The sequence below is a fragment of the Orbicella faveolata genome, unplaced genomic scaffold, assembly GCF_042242905.1.
Source record: "Orbicella faveolata isolate gen_17 unplaced genomic scaffold, um_ofav_v1 contig_2, whole genome shotgun sequence".
Taxonomy (NCBI): domain Eukaryota; kingdom Metazoa; phylum Cnidaria; class Anthozoa; order Scleractinia; family Merulinidae; genus Orbicella; species Orbicella faveolata.
In genome coordinates, this window is record NW_028301547.1 from 26,700,350 (window position 1) to 26,725,474 (window position 25,125).

General features: G+C 42.2%; 2 protein-coding genes across 2 annotated transcripts in view; both read right to left on the bottom strand.

Annotated features, from left to right (window-relative positions):
* LOC110049839 (uncharacterized) overlaps positions 1-12,536 on the bottom strand; it is a 116,880-nt gene extending 104,344 nt beyond the window's left edge. The window contains exons 1-5 of the mRNA XM_089290559.1: positions 11,460-12,536; positions 8,743-8,933; positions 7,273-7,407; positions 6,642-6,801; positions 4,726-4,767 (exon numbers count right to left, since the gene is read on the bottom strand). Coding sequence (XP_089146685.1) covers positions 4,726-4,767; positions 6,642-6,801; positions 7,273-7,407; positions 8,743-8,933; positions 11,460-12,198 — 1,267 coding nt within the window. The 5' untranslated portion in view covers positions 12,199-12,536. The remainder of the gene's footprint in view (positions 1-4,725; positions 4,768-6,641; positions 6,802-7,272; positions 7,408-8,742; positions 8,934-11,459) is intronic.
* Positions 12,537-15,272: 2,736 nt separating this feature from the next.
* LOC110049831 (ATP-binding cassette sub-family C member 4-like) lies at positions 15,273-24,272 on the bottom strand. Its single transcript, XM_089290562.1, has 6 exons — positions 23,388-24,272; positions 21,769-22,148; positions 19,657-20,975; positions 18,981-19,551; positions 18,302-18,438; positions 15,273-16,791 (listed from the first exon to the last, which is right to left on the bottom strand). The coding sequence occupies exons 1-6, from the start codon at positions 23,919-23,921 to the stop codon at positions 15,878-15,880; spliced, it is 3,855 nt and encodes a 1,284-aa protein (XP_089146688.1). The 5' UTR covers positions 23,922-24,272; the 3' UTR covers positions 15,273-15,877.
* Positions 24,273-25,125: the final 853 nt, after the last annotated feature.

Below are 25,125 nucleotides of genomic sequence, written 5' to 3' on the forward strand. Positions count from 1 at the left end.
GTCTATCGATTTGAACAGTGCTCGGCTGGATATTTTTAGCGATGTCAATTCACTTTTTCCTTGTCTTTTCTCGCGCGTTTAGCTATGCGGCACACTCGAACTTTTGGTGTCGGGATTTTAGACTATGCTCACTGCACTTTTTAAAGATGCTAGTTTTGGCCCTCTCTTAAATTTACAAATGTGTATTTTTTACTTGTGGGAGTCTTTCGATTTGGACAGTGCTTGGGTAAGAGATTCTCGCCCATATCAAATTTCTTTTCTCTCGTAAGTTCTCGCGCGTTTAGAGATGCGCCATACTCGCGTTTTTGGTGTGGGGATCCCAAAGTATGCTTACGGGCTCTTTAAAAATGCTAGATTTGGCCCTCCCCCAAATCTACACACGTGTATTTCACTTGTGGAAGTCTGTCGCTTTGGACAATGCTTGGGATGGAGATTCTCGCCCATTTATATTTTTTCTCTCGCGTGTTTTAGCGCGTTTAGAGGTGCGCAACAATCGCGATTTTGGTGTCGTGATCTCAAACTATGCTTACTAGACTCTTTAAAAATGCTAGATTTGGCCCTTTCTCAAACATACACACGTGTATTTCACTTGTGGAAGTCTCTCGTTATGGATAATGCCTGGGATAAAGATTCTCGCCCATTTATATCTTTTTTTCACTGGCGTGTTTTCGCACGTTTAGCGATGCCGCACACCCGCGTTTTTGGTGTAGAGATTCCAAACTATGCTTACGGGCTCTTAACAAATGCTAGTTTTGGCCCTCCACCAAATCTACACAAACGTATTTCACTTGTGGAAGTCAATCGATTTGGACAGTGCTTAGGTTGGAGATTCTCGCACATATCAACTTTCTTTTCTCTCGTAAGTTCTCGCGCGTTCAGAGATGCGCCACACTCGCGTTTTAGGTGCGGGGATCCCAACCAGTGCTACCTAACTTTTTAAAGATGCTACTTTTAGCCCTGCCCCCAAATCTACACACGTGTATTTCACTTGTGGAAGTCTATTGATTTGGACAGTGCTCAAAGTGCTCATAACCAAGCGTTCAAAAATTTTTCCTCTGTCCATTTCACTGGAAACCAAAGTCTTCTCGAATTAGTCTAGAGACCCTGGGACTCTGAAATATCGCCCAAGTTCCTGAAAATCGACCCAAAGTTTGTCAGAATCACGCTGTGCGTAGCCCGGTCTCGGCGACTTTCAGCACTGTCCAAATCGATAGACTTCCACAAGTGAAATACACCTGTGTAGATTTGAGAAAGGGCTAAATCTAGCATCTTTAAAAACTCCACTAAGCATAGTTTGAGATGCCGACACTAAAACTACGAGTGGGGCGCATCTCCAAACGCGCGAAAACTTACTAGAGAGAAGAAAGTTGATATGGGCGAGAATCTCTCACCCAAGCACTGTCCAAATCGATAGACTTCCACAAGTTAAATGTACGTGTGTAGATTTTGGGGAGGGCTAAAAGTTGCATCTTTAAAAAGTTAGGTAAGCACTGCGTAGGATCCCCGCACCTAAAACGCGAATGTGGGGCATCTCTAAACGCGCGAGAACTAACGAGAGAAAAGAAAGTCGATATGAGCGAGAATCTCCAACCTAAGCACTGTCCAAATTGATAGAGTTGCACAAGTGAAATACGTTTGCATAGATCTGGAGGAGGGCCAAAACTACCATTTTCAAAGAGCCTTGTAAGCATAGTTTGGGATCCCCACACCAAAAAGGCGAGTTTGCCGCATGGCTAAACGCGCGAAAACACGCGACTGAAGAAAAGATATAAATGGGCGAGATTCTTTAACCCAGGCATTGTCCAAAGCGACAGACTTCCACAAGTGAAGTACACGTGTGTAGATTTGAGAAAGGGCTAAATCTAGCATCTTAAAAAAGTACAGTGAACATAGTTTAAGATCCGACATCAAAACCGCGACTGTGGCGCATCTCTAAACGCGCAAGAACTTAAAAGAGAAAAGAAAGTGTATATAGGCGAGAATCTCTTACCCAAACACTGTCCAAATCAATAGACTTCCACCAATGAAATACACGTGTGTAGATTTGGAACAGGGCTAAAAGTAGCATCTTTAAAAAGTTAGGGAAGCATTGGTTAGGATTCCTGCACCTAGAAAGCGAGTGTGACGCGTCTCTAAGCGTGCAAGAACTTACGAGAAAAAAGAAAGTTAATAAGGGCGGGAATCTCTCACCCAAGCACTGTCCAAATCGATAGACTTCCACAAGTGAAATACACGTGTGTAGATTTGGGAGAGGGCTAAAAGTAGCATCTTGAAAAAGTTAGGGAAGCATTGCTTGGGATCCCCGCACCTAAAACGCGAGTGTGGCGCATCTCTAAATGCACGAGAACTTGCGAGAGAAAAGAAAGTTGATATGAGCGAAAATCTCCAACCCAAACACTTTCCAAATCGATAGACTTCCACAAGTGAAACATACGTGTGTAGATTTGACAAAGAGCCAAATCTCGCATCTTCAAAAAGTCCAGTAAGCATAGTTTGCTGACACCGAAATCGCGAGTGTGGCGTATCTCTAAACGCGCGAAAACACGCGAGAGCAAAAAAACATATAAATGGGCGACAATCTCCAACCCAAGCATTGTCCAAAGCGACAGACTACCACAAGTGAAATACACGTGTGTAGATTTGGGCGAGGGCTAAAAGTAGCATCTTTAAAAAGTTAGGTAAGCATTGGTTGAGATCCCCGCACCTACACCGCGAGTGTAGCGCATCTCTAAACGCGCGACAACTTACGAGAGAAAAGAAAGTTGATATGGGCGAGAATCTCCAACCTAAAAACTGTGCAAATCGATAGACTTCCACAAGTGAAATACACGTGTGTAGATTTGGGGGAGGGCTAAAAGCAGCATCTTTAAAAGGTTAGGTAGGCATTGGTTGGCATCCCCGTACCTAAAACGCGAGTGCGGCGCATCTCTAAACGCGCTAGAACTTACGAAAGAAAAGAAAGTTGACATGGGCGAGAATCTCCAACCTAAACACTGTGCAAATCGATAGACATCCACAAGTGAAATACACGCGTGTAGATTTGGGGGAGAGCTAAAAATAGCATGTTAAAAAAAGTCAGGAAAGCATTGGTTGGGATCCCCGCACCTAAAACGCGAGCGTGTCGTATCTCTAAACGCGCGAAAACACGCTAGAGCAAAAAAATATAAAAGGGCGAGAATCTCCAACCTAAACACTGTGCAAATCGATAGAATACCACAAGTGAAATACACGTGTGTAGATTTGGGCGAGGGCTAAAAGTAGCAGCTTTAAAAAGTTAGGTAAGCATTGGTTAGCATCCCCGCACCTAAAACGCGAGTGTGGCGCATCTCTAAACGTGCGAAAACTTACAAGAGAAAAGAAAGTTGATAGGTGCAAGAATCTCTCACCCAAGCACTGTTCAAATCAATAGACTTCCACAAGTGAAATACATGTGTGTAGATTTGGGGGAGGGCTAAAAGTAGCATCTTTAAAAGGTTAGGTAAGCATTGGTTGGGATCCCCGCGCCTAAAACGCGAGTGTGGCGCATCTCTAAACGCGCGAGAACTTACGAGAGAAAAGAAAGTTTATATCGGCGAGAATCTCTCAATCCCCATGATTGTAGTGAGACTACGTCATCACTATGAAATTTTTCAGCTTAAAGCTTTTACGAAGTAAGAAGGCTGCTCACTGAGGCTATGATTCAATCGCCAATCATGGACAAAAGTCTTGAGACAAATTTGCACTTTTGGCGCTTTTGCGCACACGCCAGACGCGAATACAACTTCACCTGCCTAACCTCGCCCCCCACCCCCCATACATTGTTAAAAACTAGTACCTGCAATTTCACCTGATTTTCAACATTGTGTTGAGTGGGGAGGGGGGACAGCAACGCGTTTCTAAAGGATATAGCAGCGTTTTTTTCAAACTTCAGTACTAAAACACAGATAATTCGTTACATTACATAAGTGTCCCAAGGACTTTTGTCCACGATTGTATGTAGTTCAACAACTAATTTTCTTTCGTCTACATTAGTCAAATACTGATCGTGTGGCACGATTTTGGAAGAGGAATTACCAGATGAAAGCTTCCCAGTAAGGAGGGAAACGAGAAAATAGTACCAATTTCTCTATGCATAGGCTATGATTTTTGGGCAAATTTGCTGTCGAGATCACGGGGCAAGTCACACGAAGTTAGGTCACGGACTTCACCTGAGTGAAGCTAGAAAAAAAAAGAAGCTAGGTGAAGGTAAGCGCTCATGGAGCTCACGCGGAGCCGAACACGACCTTGGCCGCGCTTGCAACGGAGAATCAGCGATAAAACAACTGATCATGACATCCACCCACGAGACCCCACGATCCTCGAACGAGGAATTAAGAAATTCTGTTAGAGTCGTGGCACTCAACGATTGACGCAAACGTGGTGAATGATAGAAAAGTCTTTCAGTGCGCTTATACTCCTTTGTTTCCAGTTTTAAGTCTTCACGCGTGTTCAAGCGCGTAAAAAGCCAGCTACGTTATAACGAACATCCATTTATCACTCTGATGAAGGTGGACAGATGCCACCGAAAATTCAGTGAACAAAAAACCTAAAGATCGGATATATTTAAGTCAAATAATCAATGTCTACCGATCGCAACAATCAAAGCATCAAAAATAAACTATCGACTTTTTACGTAAAGGGCAAATGCCATCGACCTTGTAGGTAAAGGTAACTTGTGTGCAGTTCGCATAAACTAAGGATGCTTACCTTCAGGAAGTACATAAGTGCAACCAGGATTGCTGGAAAGATCTGCGATGAATACAAACATACATTTGATAAACGGTTTGATCCAAGCGAGCGTTTTTAAAGACCTCTGCCTTCCATTTTTGTTACATGCATCTGGTCTATGTTCGTATTAAGGCCCTATTAACCCGCGGGGGAGGGGGGGGGTGGTCCCAGAAAAATTGGGTGAGCCCGCATCCCATAACCCTTACCCTATCTATGACCAAAATCGACGATTTTCCCTACCCTATTTATGACCTGACCAAAACTTCGATACTCTATTTATGACCGGTGCGGCCCACACAGTTGCGCTAAACTTAAGTTATATTATCAAAGGATTTTGTTGATGGTCTTATCTATGATGATGAAAAAATAGTTTTTTCTCAAAAACGTACCCAATTCAAAACTAGAGTGTACAAACCATACCCTATTTATGACCAAAATGACCAAAATCGATACCCTATTTATGACCAAAACGGCTGAAAAACCCTATCCTTTGGGGCCGTACGAACCTATATAGCCCAAATAAGGGACTACCCCTGGACCTGTTTAGAAGCAGGAAGGGTAACCCTCCTGCTAAGGGTTGCCCTATCAGGAGGATCACAGGTACTGAGCCTGGGTTTACAAGCAAACTTTCACAGGTAGCGTACCCTACCACCTAGGACAACTTTGTGTAAACAAAATGGTCGACAATTGAGGAGTTTTGCTAAGAAGCTAGATTTTTCTGTCTGTGCTTCCTGTTACTACGGCTTTCCAATGTTTCCAGTGTCATGGAAAGCGGTCGTATTACCCTCTTATTAGGGATTTTAAGAAAACCACGACGGCAACGGCAAAGGGAACGTCGCTAAACAACAGGTTTAATGAGCAAACCAATGGCTGTGCACGTGCGTTATAACTCTTGGTACATTTCTCTTCCGTCCTCTGCAAAACAACAACGTGAAATGACCAAATTCCGCACTGTCCAGAGAACGTGAACCACGACGGCTAATTTTTTTTTTAATTCAAATGTTTTGCCCTGTCCCAGATTCAGTTTCGTCATAGATTTGACACTGAGAAACACAGGAAAATGACTTGAGAGTATAGCGAGATTCGTAGGTAAAATATAAAATCATTTTTTAATCGACGTTGTCCTCGGCGTCGCGTCCTGGTTTCTTAAACTCCCTAGTAGTATTGTAAGACAACGACAACAAGTTGAAAAGGCCTCGCAATACAATTCAGCACACGCGGCATGTGAAATTTATTTGATGAAAAAGATTAAGATGAAAACCTGGCCATACAGTTAAGTGGCAGAGGAACGTATATTCGAGAGGAGATTACTAGAAAGAGAACGGAAGACAAACTTCAGAAAAACATTCAAAGGGTCTGGAAATTAAACCAGTAAAATATCCCTAGCAGAACGTTTACAAGGCAGCTTGGGTAACTTAACCCTAGCGTTACGCCAGAGTTATCCTAGCAGCTTGGTAAACGCGTTGATGGAAACCCTACTGCTAGGGTAATCCTAGCACCAGGATTACCCTATCTGACCCTATCTGCTTTTAAACGAGGCCTACGAAAGTTCCGTCAGATATTCTTTATGCAAATGCTATAGATGATCTAGTAAATATTCTCCAAAGATTAAACCATCGTCCTCCTTATTGGGTGATTTGAGGGTAATTCTGTACATCGTAAAACTCCTCAATATATCGTGACACCGTAAGTGTACTTGAACGTGACACCTTGTGTGACGTGAATTGGCGGGAACTTCTTTCAATGAAAATGGCACCCAGCACCGAAGGCCCGCTGTCATCCTGTCAAAGACGGCCTTTAATTCGGCTACAACGAATTCACGCATCTATAAAGGTTCCAAGGCTTATTATGAAGTTATCCTCAATCAGCTGTACAGGTAAAATAATTCATCTTACCTGCTGGGTATCCATAAAGTTCCACTCTTAGCGCGATTCCAACGTTGTATGACTTGGGATAAAAGCGAATTGCTTTCGTGTATACCTCCGCCGGGAGAGCATTTTTCTTTACTGTGTTCGTGTCAGTGTTTCCTGCAAAGGTTTTCACTTCACCATTCTCCTGTAAATTTTTCAAAAGTAAAAATAATAAGAAATGCGAAGAAACTCACGATGATAAACAGTGTATTAACAGAAACTCTTCGACCCAGTTGTCGATCCAATATCAAGTACCTACAATAGCTGCCTAGATTTGGATTAAAAAGAGGTAATAATGCAACAGTGCATCATATGAACACGTCATATACTATCTTTCGATGAGACTTAAGCTTTCCAGTCTTTCCTTAACGTAGTCTCAACGTAGAATGTCTCAGAGCTGCGAAAACTCGGGGACTGTCTATAGATGTAGACGATCTATTAGATGCCACATGTTGTGTGACGCAAACGTGACTTCGTGAACAGAAAGCCCACTGAGTCTACCCCACTCAGTGTTTACCTTTCGCCTACGAGGTTGACTTCGGCTGAGAGCAAAGGAACAGAAAAAGTCTGATTTGTACGCGAATTTCGCTTACGCTCGTGTTCATGGTTTACTGACCTTAACGTTTCTCCATGTTGCTGGCGAAATATCAGGATCGAGATACTGCAGTGAGTAAGACTTGGTGTACTGGGTGCCTAGATAGCGGCCTTGAGTAGCCACGTCAGTTATGTAAGCCTCCTTGGACAGCTGAACCTGGTGAGGACCATTACAAATGAAATAATTAGTAGCCCATCATGGCTGGTTTGGCGCTAAAAACATGAGACATGCATGAGCTCAGGGCCATGAAATGGCGAGTCACCACGGGGGTGACTACTCTAACAAGCGCTGTTTCGGGAAAACAGCTAATTTATTTACCGGGAATTTAAGCATTTTACCGCGAACCGAGAGAAAAAATTTCCTGGGAAACCAGAAATAAAAGATATTGGGAACTTTGCATATCACCCATACTTCGCATATCCCGAAGTTCAAGGACGACCTTCATCCCTACCACACTGAGTACCGCTCAAACAGCATTTACTAGCGTTGTAACCCTCCCTCCCTTCCTCCCCAACGTAGTCATCCGAACCTAATACTGAAATAAGAGGCGTAAGCGGAAGAGAAGCGGGAGGACGACTCCAATATATAAGAGAGGGGGGTGCTCGTCAGAAATTTTGAAAAGAGCCCCTAGGCCTTAAGAGGCACCAAGACCCTGTTTTGTGTGGGCGTGGCTTGAGATTTTTTTCACCCCTAGCTCTGACGGCTAAGAGGTACCAATTCTAAAGCAACAAATTAACACATTACTGACCTTTTTCGGCTCAATACCCTAAAAGGTACCGCGAAAGCTCATGCCGTGGACCCTTTGAGGCTGAACACCCTAAAAGGGTCCATACCCGCTTTTTTAACCCCAAAAAGGTACGAGGAGCACCCAGACACCCCGTCCTTTTTGTGTTGAAGTCCCCCTCCCTGGTCCCAGACATCTTCACCCCACGCCTCATCAGGTTCAAACACGACTGCCAAGTTTAATAATACTGTTTCAGTAACCTAGTAGGACCATTTTGGGTAAACTAAACGAATATCTTTCCAACTAAGTGGAAATTTGCTATGGTGCCTTTTCGACTTCTTCCATAAAATTAATTTGGTTGCGCTTCCGCTCCTCCAAAATCTTTCCACAGCAGTTCGGCCACCAGTGAAACAATAGGGTATTGAAGGATTGTAGCCAAATACAAAGGTATTATTTTATAAAGACTGGCTGTTGGTCTACTTTCTAAAGATCGGCTGTGTCAACTCAAGTTAATAATTAAGTTATTAACCGCGGCAAACTCGCTACGGCAGTGAATTTACGTTTATCAAATCCAAAGTTGAAAAATAGCTAAATGTTTTAAAGCCAAGTAATCGATCAACTAAAAAAGTGGTATGACGGTTTAACCAGTAGAACAAAATTTTAAAGAGAGGAAGACTGATTCGGAAAAAAAGGTGCTCAGAAATGGACTTATGCAAAATCTAGTCATGAATCTGAATTACTTTCAATGGAATAAACAATGTGCCTACCTGCAACCATTCGGTTCCAATATTATTGGTCGCTGGCATCCACCCTCCGTTGCCCCCTTGGTAGTTTAATTTGGCATGTTGGGGAGAGTAGACAATGTCGGATAAAGGAGGGTTCCGATTGATCGTCTTTACGGAATTTGCAGATAAGGTTGTAGAACCTGCTGCCACGCCCTGTGCGCTCACTTCATTTTCTGAAAAAGGAAAAAAAACATAATGGTTAGTCATCTCGGATCTATTCAAATCCTTTATTTTTCAAAAAAAGAGAGTTGTGAAAACATTCATACCAAATAATAAAAGATAGAAACGATCGAATCTGTCAAAGAATCTGATTAAAACATAATACTTGGGGTGGCTCAAAACAGTTACCAGCACTTAGATTTTAATGGGTCGTTAAAAACACTCTTTATCACTTGATGCTACAATCATGGTATCAAAAAACTGCCCAATCATTGGCGAACACTTACTATCATTTTTGTGACACAATAGGTTACCATAGCAACAGTATGACCTCCCAAAAACACCCTTAATTACAGCTTTAGGGGTTTATAATTCAAAAACGGCTGGGTGAATTTTTTTTATTATATATTATCAACTTTTTAAGCATGATAAGACGCACCTTTTGGCAAAGTTTAAAAACATTCTGTAGATAGGGATCAGTGCCACCTTAAATTTTCGTTGTTTTTTGTTTTTCGACAACATTTTAATTTGCTGCAGTGAACGAATCCTCTCCAGGATTTTTGCACTGAAGTTGTTATCATCGCATTATTAACTACTTATTAACCGAGAGTTAAGTCTTGTAATGACCGAACGATAGCGAGGTCAATACGGCAAGGCCGAGGTTTGAGATTTACCCGTAAAGACCGAACGTACGAGGTTAATAAGTAGTTAATGATACCTTGAGAATCCCGTGTTAATTACCTAGTGATAATTTTTAGTAATCAGCTCGAGGTCAGTAAAATTACATTTAACTTCTTTTTGATTTGTTTTTGTTTTTTGTTTTTTTTTGTGGGGGGGGGAGGTGGGGAGGTCATGGCTTTATGACTCAAGAACAAAGCACGTGAGCCCTAAATCAACAAGGAAAAGGGAGATATGTGTCTGAAAGCACGAACTAACAAAAAAGAACTTGATGAAATATTTACCCTCTCTCTGTACCAAAAGGTAAACATTTTAAATCAATGAGGGGAAAGTGGACGGCACGTACTGTGAAACAGGGCAGTAAAATTGACCAATCACATCGAACGTATTGCATCTGAGAGAAGATAGCAAAAGGCTCTATATTGTTATGGGGGAAAGTTTCCTTTCAAGAGTGGCTTCATGCACTTAAGTTAATTATTACTCGAGCCACTTTTTTATCGGCTTTGCTAGGTGCTGACGTCATCTTAACTGATTGGGCTCTCAGGGCGTACGCGTGGGCAGAGCAGAGCAGAACAAGTGGAAATAAATATTAAAGGAAATAAGGAACTTCACGGCCACGTTTGCTACAAAGTGGATACGGCAAAATAATTTTTTACAAGTTAAAAGCAAAGTGAATGCCCCGCAACAACAACACAGTACTCTGAAGTGCAAGTGGCAAAACGTATTGAGGTTTTGACAACTCGATATCAGACCGCACGTGCGATAATAAGCGTTCTCCGTGACTGACTGAACCACAATCAGACTAGTTGGTCGGAAAACATGTCGTATTGTTGTCCAAGGATGACAGCCGTCAAGTGGCATGGTATGCTACATTCTTGACTTTATTACAAGGTCTCACAAGCTCTAACTATTTATAAATACAGTATATCTCTTTTTAATCTTAATCCTGGAAACAATTGCTTTCCTAAATACTTCATTCTCATCTTGTAATTCTCTTTAAAAAAAATCTTTAACATACACTCATGCATTTTCAATTCCATCAAGCATAAACAGTCAATATTGGAAATAAATTATACGAAGCCTACATTGCCCCTCCCCCATTTCTATTTTTTCCGTCTCTAATATGAAAAGAATGCCAGAAAAATGACCAAGGCTGTCAAAGAGTGACCCTTCAGGATTAACGACTCTTGTTTACACTACGAAAGCGATCTTAATTGACAAGGATGTTTTGAGACATTCCTCGGATGAAACCTGATGTTGAAAAAGTTCCGCTTTTGACAAGTTGTGTTCGGGCGCATCTCTTTAATAACAAATGGCAGTGAGGATTGAATTTTCCTGCGAAATTCAATTCTCGTATGAAGTTTGTTTCAGAATAATCGTTCTAATTTCATGCCTGAATTGTTTCGCTATTTGATCAAAGTTATAGCTGAATGTATCAACAACATTTATAACCAGCTCAATTGCTCTTATCAAACTGTGGCACACATAATGGGGCATAGTGTCCAACGTTCAAGATTTACATGTACAAATGAAGGTTAAAATGTGTGATAACCGACAGTCAACATTACACAAGAGTAGATTATGCATAAATTTGATGGCCCACAAACACCTTTGACGCAAGAACAAACTTTGGAAAGTTTGCTTTTTTGTTTTGTCAGCTTTCAGTGGAAAAGCCAACAAAGTTAGGGATTAACTTGTAAGATAATAGTTTTCTTACTGATTAACAACTCTATTAGTGTCATGTCATATCATGTCACGTCAGGAAAAATGCTCCGATATATTGGCAAAATGAATTTGACTTACTTCGTTAGCAACCGTGAAAGCGGAAGTCCAAAACTCGCGTTCAACATTGTTAGCATTACCTGTTTTCCCACCGTACGCTTGTGCTTGGCCACCAAAGGATCCATGTTGATACTGCACTGAGATCCTTCCTCCACTACCACCACCTCCTTTGCCACTTCCCATCCCTCCAGATGCTTTCACTCTGCCGTTGCCATCGATTTCGAAACAGTGTATGGAAACGCCGCCTCCACTACCGCCTCCATCATTCAGCTGCGCGCGCCCTCCGTTTGCCTGCACTGTTCCGTCAAGTATGAGCTTACGAGCGTACATCTTTAGGTATCCCCCTCCTTTTCCACGCGAGCTGGGGTCACCACCACCCCAACTCCCGGGCTGGTCTACGGCGAAGGCGCTGCCGTACGCTTCAGACTGAGATGCAGATAATGGCGTGTTAGACGCAGCTCCTGCTCTTCCACCGTAGCTACCTCCAGAGCTGCCACTGCCTCCATTTACACCAGCGCCGTAATTGCTGCCGCTCACCCTGTTGTAATCGAGGATTAAAATTGCCTTGGTTTGAATGTCAACCGTCTGAGAGACATTAAAAACATGCTGCGAAGAGCTCGAGTTTGTCTCTAAGAAAATTTCGGTGCTGATAGTCAGTGTCGTGTAAGAATGAATTCCCGGTGAAAACTTACACGGCAATGAAAGAACTGCGTTTACGTTGCTTGTGCAGGGTGATAACGCAGTTTCTCCAAGGTCGAAGGTTGCTAATAACAAAACTGTAATTGGAAGTGCGTTCTGCAAAAGACTTTTCCAACTCATAGTAAGCACCTAATAGTACCCTAGCAGTGAAAACTTCCAATATCTTGCGTGAACCTTTCAGAGCTTGTTCGCATCCATAATGCGTTACAATCAAACAAACATTTATATCGATGCTTTCAGTGCCCTGGTTTCTTCAACACATAAACGCATAAATGTCTGGTCAATATCTCTTCTCAAATTCTCTCCAACTCTTTTGAATGCTTTCCACAAATCGTACCCTCGTCAATTGACAAGATTGTCATCGTTAAATTATTCAGCGAGTTCACGCGTGCGAATCAAATCATTCATTACGTAAGTACTTTATATCTGCTACAAGCACGTCGCGTAAGTGTTATGTACAGTTGGCTGTTGTTCTAACACATGACCCGGAAACAACTGACACTTCTGGGACAGGCTTCTGTCGGTCAGGCAGTGCTAACCGCACGTTTTCCCTTTTCCATTTCAAGTTTTCCGTTTTGATCTTTCTCTTCCCTTATTCAAATTTGGTTAATTGTTTTCTCGTTTGCTCTATATATCGCTGCAGATACGTTGACCATAGAGATTACACGCGCGTGCGGCCGGCTAAATCTGCGAAAGAAAGGCGGTGATTGAAATATAATCTCATCTGTAAGCCTGTTCGTGGACAATATTTATGTAATCATCTGTATCAAGTTTTTGTTCTGATCGTTTTAGGCTATGAGTCAGATGCTGACAAAGCACAGTGGGTGTGTAAAATGGAAATTAAAAGAATATTTATTTTTCGTGCTGTATCCAGACAATACTAATGGACTCCCACTTTTTAACACTGCTCTTCTGTAAACAAAGATTGTAAAGCGCGGTAGACTAAAATGGTTCCTGTAAGAGACACTCACTAAATCAAGTCAGACTTGAAGTAGTGTCAAGGTCACTGTCTGGAACGTTCTTAGAAGTGCTAAGCGTTCACGAGATATTTTGAATCAGATAATTGGCATTTGCACTGTCGCTGATTCGTTCGGTAATCCTTGTAACAATCATAACTATGTTTCAAGGCTGATGTTTTCCTGTACCATAACTAACAAACCCGCTGCCCGGAAAATAACTCCAACAACCTTGCCCTCCTACCTCCTACCTCCTGAAACGTAGCGCTGCCCCCCCCCCCCCCCCACACACACACACACACACACACACACACGATTCATTTTAATGTAAAATTGCACAAAACGCGGGAAGCGCATAGCAATACAATTTGGCTGTGAATAGTATAGTATACAGTGATAGTGAATACCAAACAATCGTTTGCTGTTTTTGTGCGGAAATTGCGATGAAATGACTAAGGCTCCGCCTACTTTACCGTCTAACGTCGAAGAAATTTGAAAGCGCAGCTTTACCGTCCACATTAATCCGGAGAAATTTTCCGACGAAAACGGAGCTTTTCTTTAAACCGGAGGAATTTCAAAACACCAGCTTTGCATTTTTGTATGGACGGAAAACATTTGGAAAACGGAGGTTTGCGAAAACGATGGCAACACGATAATCGTGTGATTAACCCTAACTTTCAAGGGTGCACTCAAGCTTTTCTGTCACCGGTGATTGTTGCATTTTCAAATTTTTCCGGCGTAGTGTGAAAGGAGCTGGCATTTGATACCTTTTCAGAGCGAAAGCGCCGTCTTCAAATTTCTCCCGCGTAGAGTGAACGGAAAACATGTGATGCGTTTTCAAAGTGAACACACTCTTTTCAAATTTCCCAGGTGTCGTGTAGACGGGGCCTAAGGCTGTAAATTAATTCCAAGCAACTGTCTCTACCAAGTTAAAAGGTCTTTCCATGATAACAGTGCGATGTTGAAATCGCCGAACTCCGGCCCACGCACCACGTGATATGAAACCAGTATAAGTTTTTGTAATACAAAGTCGATTAAAAGTTCTTGTCGAGTCGAAAGTTCAATAGTCATTTGCAAAACGAGGCAATAGTCGATTCGAGTCGAAGAGTCGAAAAAAGGCGTAAATTCGAGTTTCCGAGATTAAACTTTATTTTTAAAGAAAAAAGTAGAACCATCATGAGTAGAACCATCATCAAATTACACCTTATGGAAAGTTTACAGAAGCCGGTTTTATAGCAGTGTGAACTCACTATTTTTCCGCAATCAAATCGACGAATTAAACTACAAGGAATATGGCACGAACAGTCATACCATATACATTTACATGAAACTAGCGAGCAAGTTTTACTGCTAACACGACAAACAAAATGAATTGACACACCGGTTTGACACTCCGATAAGAGATTTTGTTTGTGGTCGTATTATGTAGTAAACGAATACAGAAAAAGAGGAAACCGGGCTGAACTCTTCATCAAAATGAAAATTACACTGCTATGATCGTACGTAAGTAAAAAGTCTGCATACGAGCCAAGTGGCCCAAAAGGCCGGAGCTTATCCCGGGTTCTGTGGTATGAAGCGACTAGGAGAATTTCTACTCCCCCCCCCCGATGGGATGCTAGTCCATCGCAGGTTTACCCCCAGCATTAAATTTGCCGGTATCCATTTATACACCTGGGTAGAGAGAGGCACTGTGAGATTTAAGTGTTTTTCCTAAGAACACAACACAATGTCCCCGTCCAGGGCTCGAACCCGAATCACTCGATCCGGAGTCGACCGCTGACTAACCACGGGTCACCGCGCCTCCCATGGTTATGATCATACGTAACGGTACCAAAATAACGGTTACCAACCTCATTCCCAGGGTCCCTCATCCCTACCTTTCTCTCTCGCTCTGGTAGGGCGGGAAGACACCCCTGGGAACGAGGTTAAACGGTTAGCCGAAAGTAGCGCGCTTTTGGCCTGCTAAATTCGAAAATAATGAGAGCTGACCTCGAGGTTAATAGAGGATATATATTTTTGTGATTCGTGAATGGACTTATTTTTTCCCATGAAATGTGAAATAGAAAATCCCCGTCGATCCCTCTACATTAGTCTTCAGTAGAGCATGGCTCTCCTATTGCCGCTTGTGGGAGAAAGAAGTAGAGAAATAACATTGACTTTCAAAATCTCATTAATTTTGCAAGTTCTAGTGAAACATTTTGACCTGTTTTTTTTGTGTGTGATATTTGAGATGCAGTCTTTTCTTACTTCCCCTGAATTATGAAAGACTTTTTTATTTCCCGTAAAACGTGATCTAGACCCCTTACAGTTACCACCTTCAACCGTTACTTTCGGAGTTCTACGGTGTAATCCCTCCACCCTTTTCAAGAACTTATACAGCGAGCTAAAATAACGTTGATATTTCTCGATCAGTTATAAAGAAAAAGACCACGAGACCATCAGAAACCTTAAATTTCTTTTGGGCCGCCTCTGATCACAACTAAATTGTTTGATACACACCCGCGATGTCCACGTTCACCGCAGCTTTTAGGAGGGGTTCAAAGCCCCCAAAGTTTTACGAAAAATTAAGGTGGCTCTAAATTCAACTGAAAGGAGGGGTAGCATACTATTCATCAAAGTAGAACTGCTGAAAAACGCTGGAAATGTTGCAAGCCACCTTAAATCTGAACACCAGAACTATTTTGTTGCAACTAAGGTCTCATCGGGATACTTGGTAACGGGGTATAGTTCAGATGTGCGGTTTATTTCACATATAGATCATCACGAACTAAGGAATATTATTCTCCAAAAAAATTGAAAGCTTGTGGCTAGAGTCAAATTCTGGACCGGTACCAGAGGTTACTTTAATTTCCGTCGTCTGAAGCTTGAGCAAGTTCACTCAGTTCACTTCCTTCGCTTTTCAGTAGCGCATCAAAGGTGCCAACCTCAACTACCTTCCCCTCCCTGAAAACAAGGATCTTGTCACAGTCTTTGATGGTGTTCAAACGATGAGCTATAGTGATAACTGTTGAGTTCCTCAGTTTCTCTCGCACCGTGTTCCAGATTGTTTGTTCTGTGTCTGGATCCACGTGCGCAGTAGGCTCATCCAAGATAATGATCTTGTTTTGCTGTAAGAGCACGCGAGCCAGACAGATTAATTGCCGTTCTCCTACGCTGACATTTGTACCGCGTTCCAACAACTCGTAGTCCAGTTGTCCTTCCAGATTTTCCACCATCTGCTTCAGTCGCACTTCATCTAATGCCCGCCACAAATCTACATCCTGAAACTGTCCCATAAGATCAAGATTTCTCCTCAGTGATCCACTAAAGAGAACAGGACTTTGGCCAAGAACAGATACACATCGTCTCGCCTCTTGGAGGTTTATCTCCTTTAATCGAACACCGTCGATAATTACGTCACCAACAGCGTCAGGCATGCGTAAAAGAGCTGCTACAAAAGATGATTTCCCAGCACCCGTGCGTCCTGCAACACCGATCTTTTCTCCTCCCTTGATCTCGAGATTTATATTCTCCAAAACTTGAGGCCCCCCCGGGTAATATGTCAACGACACGTCTTTGAATGTGATATTTCCTTCTGGTGGCCAGTGTTCTGGGGGAAGCTGTTCTTCTTTGTATCCAGGCTCAAAGTCAATCTTAGTGTACGTCATAACTCGTTCAATGGACGTCATTAAATTTTCGACTTCTGATGATTTCCTCACAGCGTACTCAGTGACGTCGCCAATCTCGATGACGTAAGCCAGTGCAAGGCCGGCAAAAGCTGGGTAAACAAAAGCTGGTATCAGTTTAAAGAGATCTTAGGTACCGCGTAAGAGTTGGCTTAGGATAAGGGTGAGTCTTAAGAAAACTTAGGTAAAGGTAGGTGAGGTAAAGTCCGTATACGAGCCAAGTGGCCCTTCAGGCCGTAGATTTCTGTAGAAGCATTTAGGAGTATTTCTATCACCCCCTGGATGGGATGCTAGTTGCAGGGTCATCCCCAGCATTAAAGTTAATTTGCCATGTAATACCCATTTATACACCTGGCTAGAGACAGGCACTGCGAGAGTAAAGTGTCTTGCCCAAAAACAAAACGCATTGTCCCCGGCCAGGGCTGGCACCCGGACCGCTCGATCCGGAGACGAGCGCACTAGCCATGAGGCCACAACACCTCCCAGAGAGAGAACCTTAGTGCGCTTATTGGTCGAGAGTTATGATGGATGAGAGGATGGATCAGAAATATGGCGTTACCTGTAACGTAACGCAAAGCCATTTTCTCGGAAACTTGAGAATAATTTTTCAAAGGAAACGGAAACAAAGGAGTTAGGAAATGGAAATTGGGACAGGTGGCGTAAAATTTTAGATGAACTTAATATAATGTCCTTAAGCAAAGAAGGCTGTCTCACGATTCGTTACGTACATATACGATTTTGCACTGACTTTTCCCTGACTGATCGGCAACCTTTTGTGGTGTCGGAAAACAGTAAATGAACCACATTTTTTCATAGTCCACACTCTTATATACCAAAGATATTACTGCACAAAATGTGTAGTGGAACCAATAGGCCCACTTGAGGTTTGAAAATTTAAGACCACATTTCTGTGATCTTGAAGGCTTGGGTCCTTTATGTGAAGACTCGAAGGCAAATGTGAAATTTTGAGGACAGTGCAGATGTACGGTTTTCATTCTACGTTCCTAGCTTCTATACGATTTCCATTCTACGTTCCTAGCTTCTATAAGCATAACCGACAAGTCTGTACTCCCTAAGCTTTAAAGTATAGTCTGAAAATTTCTTTCCTTTCTTCGTGGGACAAGAGAGCATGGCTTATGTTATGCTAAGTAAAAGCCCAGGTGGGACTCTACAAATCTTTGGGTAGGGGTGTGCCGCTGGCACACTGAAACCCTTACCCTAAACTAGACCATGATCAGCTTGATTTTGCAACCCTATTCTAAGCCAGGCACCAAAATCTCCTACCCCATCCTAAACTAGCTATTTCCAATTCAGAAACTTTAGTATCGTAGCGCAACATACACTAACTAAACCAATATCTTACAACGTCACTTCAGAGCTTCAATCTCTATTATGCAGATTATGGAACCCCAGGTGACGGCCCCTGTTTTTTTTAAATCTATAGCTTGCAGCCCTACAGTCTCATCTGTTCCTCTAAGATCGTAGCTTTCCTAGAACTCTGTTCTCGAACAACCACAAGGTATTTTTTTCACAATGCCGTTGAATGACAGCAGAACTTAAATCACTGACGTATTTAAACGTTTATACTGTGTTCTCTCTTACCAGCATCTTGGGAAACCAAAACGGCTGCTAATGCCACTGAGCCTATAAACAAAGAACTAAGAACAGCCACGCGAAGGGAGAACCAACGTTCACAAGCCACTACCATGACAAACGTCTGGTTATGAGTATCTTGATGTCTGCAGAAAGATATTTAATGGTAGTAAGTCGTATTGTGATACATACTGGTCAACTGCCAACTGTGCTCAAGGTGCAATAAGGTTAAATAAAATCCGTACTCAGGCTCACCAATAATTCATCTAGTTTAAATAAAGGAAATCATGGCCGTAACAGTGTTTGAATATCCGGTCTTAATTAGCATAAATTTGTACGATTTTATTTCTACGTTTTCTGCTAAGTTTTTGTTTTGATTGAGAAGGTATATCAAAGAAACTCTTGACCACATTTCCAAAAACTTCGAAGTTCGTCAAAACACTCCTGCAGGCGTCGTGTTTTCGAATCTTTTCTCGTTGTGTGATGTGATCAAACACGGTCTTTCTGGTTTGATATATTACTTCAAAGCCCTAAAACCCCAACGTGTGTTGGTTGTAGGAAGAGGTTAGGTGGATTTAGCTATAGTAAGTGAGTAAGTGAATGATTGTGTGAATTACAGAAAAAGTACGAGATGGCAATCAAAAAAAAAATACTTATCAGCTAATCGGAGATGAAATCGAATGTATACCTGTAAAACTGATGCAAAAAATCTTTTTGTCGTCCTCTTGTTCTTATGGTGTCCAGGCCATTCAGTGTCTCCGAAATGTGCGAGAAGACTGGACTACGGTTTACAGACTCAAGCCTTTTCAACTGTCTGGAGGTCTTCAAGTAATACCTTCCAATGTAGACGATTATTGCAATCAGCGGCACAATTGCAGCCAGTAGCCAGTAATTTGCCACAATCGGCAAAAGACAGGATGCAAACGTCACTGAGCTGTACTGGATTGCCATCAGAAATGTTTTTGGTAATAGTTCATCCATGCAGCCCACATCTTTAGAGAATCGATTAAGAATTCTGCCCACGGGATTCGAGTCAAAGAACAGAACCGGTGCTTGTAAAATAGCCACCACGATTTTGTCATGAAGGCGTTCAGAACATTTCAAGGAAATCGAAAGGAATCCGTACCCTCTGAAGATGGCAAATATGAAGGAGCCAACAACAAGGCAACCATAGATGGTTAAGTTGACTGGGTCTCTTTGATTTTTGTGATGTTCCTTTGTCAAATAGGAGAGCCACACATCGGGAGCAACTGCCATTGCTGGGAGACAGAAGCACACATATTCAATGTCATGATAAATTACTGAAAAAGTGGAGATAACTGTGGTATCGATACAACACTATAATGTGGCTAGTGTTAGCTTACCTTGAGCAATGACACACAGCAAGACTATAGCCAGTAGCACTAAGGAATGCACGCCACTTCTGAAGTAGTTCCAGTAAAGCTTGGATGACACGACTCCAATTACACGATCTTCTTCCTCTATTTGAAGACTTCTGGCTTCATTGCCTGCACGAGCATCAGCAAAATAACTTTTGTCTCCTTTTTTTTCAACCACGCCATCGGATTCGTTTATCTCCAGAACGGTCTTGCAAAGTGGATCAGCCGCTATACTTAAAATGTTTTTCTCTTGAAGCTCAATAAAACGACCTTTGCCGAGCACGAGACCTTTATCAAGCACAATAACTTCATCAGCTTCTTTCATATATCGCTCTTCGTGACAGATGAGAACCCGGGTTTTATCGCCCAGTAAACCTTTAATACATTGTCTAAAGATATGTTGACCAACCTTAAAATCCACAGCAGTCAGAGGGTCGTCCAACAAGTAAATGTCTGCATCGGCGTACACTGCACGTGCTAAACTTACTCTTGCCCGCTGGCCTCCACTTAGAACTGCACCACATTCACCAACAACCGTCTGGTCGTAATCAGGGAATTGTTGGACGTCTTTCATTAGTGCACAAGAGTTAAGAACACTGTTGTATTTGTCTTCGTTATATGCCTGACCGAACAAAACGTTTTCACTTATGGTTCCGGAAAAGATCCAGGCTATCTGAGGCACATAGACAAGACTCCCTCGGCAGGTGACTATTCCGCTTATGTCTGATACTTCGCCAGCGATCGCTGAGAGTAGCGTCGATTTTCCACTGCCCACCGGTCCTGTAATTATTGTCAAACCTCCTGGAGTTGTAGTGAATCCTACATCTTGTAGAATAGCTTTCATTTCTCGCTCGAATGGTTTGTATGTCAAATTTGACACGCAGACTGCCGGTTTGCCCTTAAGTTCATCAAGGCTCCGGAGAGCTTTTGGAGTTTCTTCTCGATCAAATATCTGACCACTTCCAATCTTTCCCGAACTTTCTAAGGGGTCATTTGTGCCCTCTGAGTACCGATTACATGAAAGGGATTGTAGATTGTCTAAAAGAAGAAAATTCTCTATTCTGTTCAAAGACACATATGCCTCGTATGTTGCCAGCAGACCTTGAGCTAAGCGATGGGATACGCCCAGTCGTAGAATATTGATGAAAGCGAGCAGCATAAAGGCATTAACAGGTGTGATGGGCTGGTCAGTTAACACAAGAGAGATGACAGACACCAGGGTCGCCATAGCAGCAGGTGCGTATTCCAAGCCAGCTAAAGCTGAAAGAATTATATTCTTCTTATGGATGATGCTGATTTCATTTCTGAAAACAAATCAGCAGGCATTTTGTGTTACGAATATGACCAAAACGTATATTACAAATATACGTTTTACCTAGTTCGTAATACGAATATTACAACCGAACTCACAGTGTGACCAGCTCCCAGTTGGCTTGATAGCTCAGTTGGTAGGGCACTGGACCGGTATCGCAGAGGTCATGGGTTCAAATCCCGTTCAAGCCTAAATTCTTTGCAGGCTTAATTTCACAACTGCTTAATTTTTGTTCATAACTGTGATGATCAATCATGTCTTAATATCGTTCTTCGCAGTTCAATTATATGATATCTCATATATTTACTTGCACCTCATATATGCTAAAATATATTCATTCATGCAGATGTTTTGCGAACTATTTTTCAGGTTACGCCCTCGGTGTTGAAACACTGTTTGCCACCAGCCCACACTGTACTATGTTTTGGTCATGGTCTTCGAAGTAGATGCTACAAGCATTCTGCCGGTTCTATGATTGATTTCCTAATACTATATTTGTTGTGAGAGAAACTGACTTTCCTGCAACCAGCGAGCTCATCTAAATTAAACTAAGGAAGTACTTTCCCAGACCAAAACCTATTATTACATTATTGTAAAGCGTGGTTTGAGAGGGGGAAGGGGTGGGGGTTGATAGAGAAGGGGAGCCTTAGTGGGAATACGAACGCCACAGAAGATGAACTTGAAATAGTAACTGGAGTTTTTTCCTAAGTGGTCCATGCCGGCGCATTTTTCTCCCTTTAAACCTTAAAAATAGACGTTTACGAGACAAAATGACAACCGTTTACCTTCGTGTAATTTTTATCTCGTCTCGATACTCGTTCTCCCACGCATGCGTTTTGATAGCGCGGATTCCGCCAACGGCCTCATTGATGGTAGAGATGCGTTGGTCAGACACATCAGCTGTGCGCAGGCGTAGTTGTGCACTTGCAGAGGATAACAGGACTAAATATGGTATGAGGAATAGCAGAAAAAGGACTCCCATAAGTGCCTGCCAACCAATCAGGTACACGACTAAACACGTGGCTACAATAATGTCAGAGGTCAAAGGAACTACGTGGGCGATCCACTTGGGAGCTTCTTCCATTCGCTGCACATCATTAGACACGAGATCAATCACATGGCCAGTGGTAAAACCCATTAATGTTTGCTTGCTGAGAAGAGTGGTCTAAAAACAGGAAAAAATAAAACTTAAGTCAAGAAACTTACTTCATGGATGGAGCCAAAAGAGGATGAAAGGTGGGTAAAATATTTGAATCGAGAGGGGTACAATCCAGGGAGTAATCCCGCAAGTAATTTCAAAATTGGTCGAGCGCGAAGCGCAAGGCCGATTTGAAATTAAGAGCACGATTACTCCCTGAATTGTACTATTAAGAAAGTCTTTGGAGAACTTCGTTTGAGCGAAAAAGTGAGTAACGCTTTCCATAAGTTTTAAAAGTTGTAGGAAATATTCTGAGTAATCGACGTGCGAATAGCGAAGGTATCCAATTACCGGCACCTGATTACAACTTGTTGTAATTGGAAACCTGCAATTTGAGAACCACGTGATCGCGCGCCGATTAAGTGAAATAGGCCCGCGGAGAACCAATCACGATCGAGAATTTTGTCATAGATATGATTAGAGAGTGGGTCCTCCATGTAGGTCTTATTCTCAAGAGAAACCGTCTCAAGTTATTTTTAGAAATGGTACCCAGTTCTAGTCCCGCGCGTTGCGTGGAAGTTTTCGAGTAGGATGGAAATCCGTGTAGAGCCGTTTTTGCTATCCACGTCAACAAAACCCGCGCCACAAGTGGAAAGGTTTGTGTCAAAGCTAGGTCACCTCCAGCCTCGCTTACAGCTGCTATATATTGACGAACCATGGTTCGACCAAACGCGGCTGATATGCCACAATATTCAGGGACCGCGGAGGGGCTGGTAGGGCTACAGCCCTATCACTTTTATTGCTGGGATTGATTTTCTAGGGCTCCATTTGGTATGGATAAAATATGGATTTTACTACTTGAAAGTAATATTGGCCGGTAGTATTAGCCAGAGTTTTTAGCCCTAATACTTTAAAATGGTCTCCGCGCTCCCTGATATTAGGTATTTAAGTATCATTATTACTGTTGTCGTCATCCATTACTGAGGCTATTAATTAAGGCCATGGTTTTCGGGACACGGGATCTTAAGACAAAAATTGAACGGGATACGGGATACTTGAAGGGGAAATTAATGAATATGGGATATTTAAAACAAATATCCCGGGGATTTTGAGTGGGAAAATTGTCAATCGTGAAAGATCAAATTAACGGGATACGGGGATATATAGGCCAAACATTAATGGGATAAGGGTTACTTAGACCCCTCCCCCTTCCCCCCGGTAATGGGACTGCATAATCTCTGTTTGAGGTACATTATCTTAAGTTACCTTTATGTAGACGAGGCCCTTCAAGGCACTGCAAAGTTTAACACCCAGCAATGCACTCCTGTAAAAATACTGATGCATGCAGATGTTCTTGATAAAATAATTAGCAGCCATTGCTAATGCACAAATGTAAAGAAGAACATTTTTCTGTGGCTCCTCTGCTGAAATTAATGCTGAAACAACAAATCCAAGAAACAAGGGTTGAAGAATGCGACAAACTGAATCCAAAAACCCAGTCAAGACAATGATGAAAGCTTCTTTTACAGACACTGTTTTAATGACGCTTCTCCAGAGCTTCGGTTTTTTGCCGTCACGTTTGCAGCTTGCTTTCTCGTCATTCCATTTTGTTTGGAGCTTTTCTGTCGCTGGACGGGTTTGGTTTTCTTTGGAAAGCGGCACAAAATCATCGTTTTCTAAAGTTCGTTCACTGCCTATCTTGACGACTTCATTCATCCATTGAAAGAAAAGGGGGGATAAAATATTTAAATTGTCTTTACTGTCTCTGTCGATGATCTTTTTGTATCCACTTCTTTTCATGGCTCAGAATCTAATGAAGATAAAAAAAAATGACTTCATTGATTTGGTAAATGGACACTGAACTGAGGACACAAACAAGGCTTTGATGGTCTCTAGCCTTGTTTGCATCGTCGAATTCCTCGTATCTTATAAGGTTTCCAACTGTTTTTAAATCTCACTGGTAAAGCTCAACCTTTCCTATACACAGGCCTTTTTGTTTCCTCTAGCATCGTCGAGGGCTCGAAAAAAATAACCCTAACCCTAAAAAAAATTATAACAGCGGGGCACTGAGTGGCAGCGAATGCATTAGGGTAATCAGTCGCCTTTGCGCTCCGTTTCTGTCCGCGCTCGCTTCGCTTCATTGAGAGAAAAAAAAAATGGACATATGGGTGCGTTCTTTTGGGGTGATGTGGATCAGGATCAGTGATTCAAGATCACTTGGATCGTGGTGCATCAAAGGAACCGATGAATCCGTGACCAGAGTGGATTCATCGGTTCCTTTGATGCGCCATGATCCGAGTGATCTTGGATCACTGATCCTGATCCTGATCACCCCAAAGGGACGCACCCTCAGACTAGGATTTGCCATCTTCTTGTCTCGGTTTTAACTAAATTTAAAAATACGTTGCCACTTTAAACGTGTTTTTTCTCTCTTTTCTCGTCACGTTAGATTTAAGCACATTGACGCTTCTCGACTAACGATGTCCCGTTCTCGACCGACTGACAAACCCCCCACCCCCACCCCCTCCATGAACATCAGTATGGATAATGATCTATGCTTGTGCTTCGTTCATTTGTTGACAATTCTGGATTAACACGTGCAAAACATAATTAAGTTTTAACTGTTTACAAATGTTGCACGTCTCACTTGACTGATCTTTCGGCGTAGAAAAGGACGTTGTAATACTCGGTTTGTACTGCAGTTTAACATTGGAATAATCAACTCTGGCTGATTCTGTGAACGCACACCGTTTTAGTCAGTAATGGTGATCCGATAAACAATGTTTTGGAAAGAACACTTGATACCAAACAAGCCTTCGAAAGCGGACCAACGACATACGCATATAAAATGCCGATTCATTTCATGCGTTACGGAATTGTGCAGTGTCGCAAATTGCATAAATTAAAGTACTTAATTATTGTGCGTTCCCGCCAAATCAATTTTTTGTCAACAGAATATTGAACTGAATGACAAACGCGTTTCATGCGGCTTCAGAAATAATTT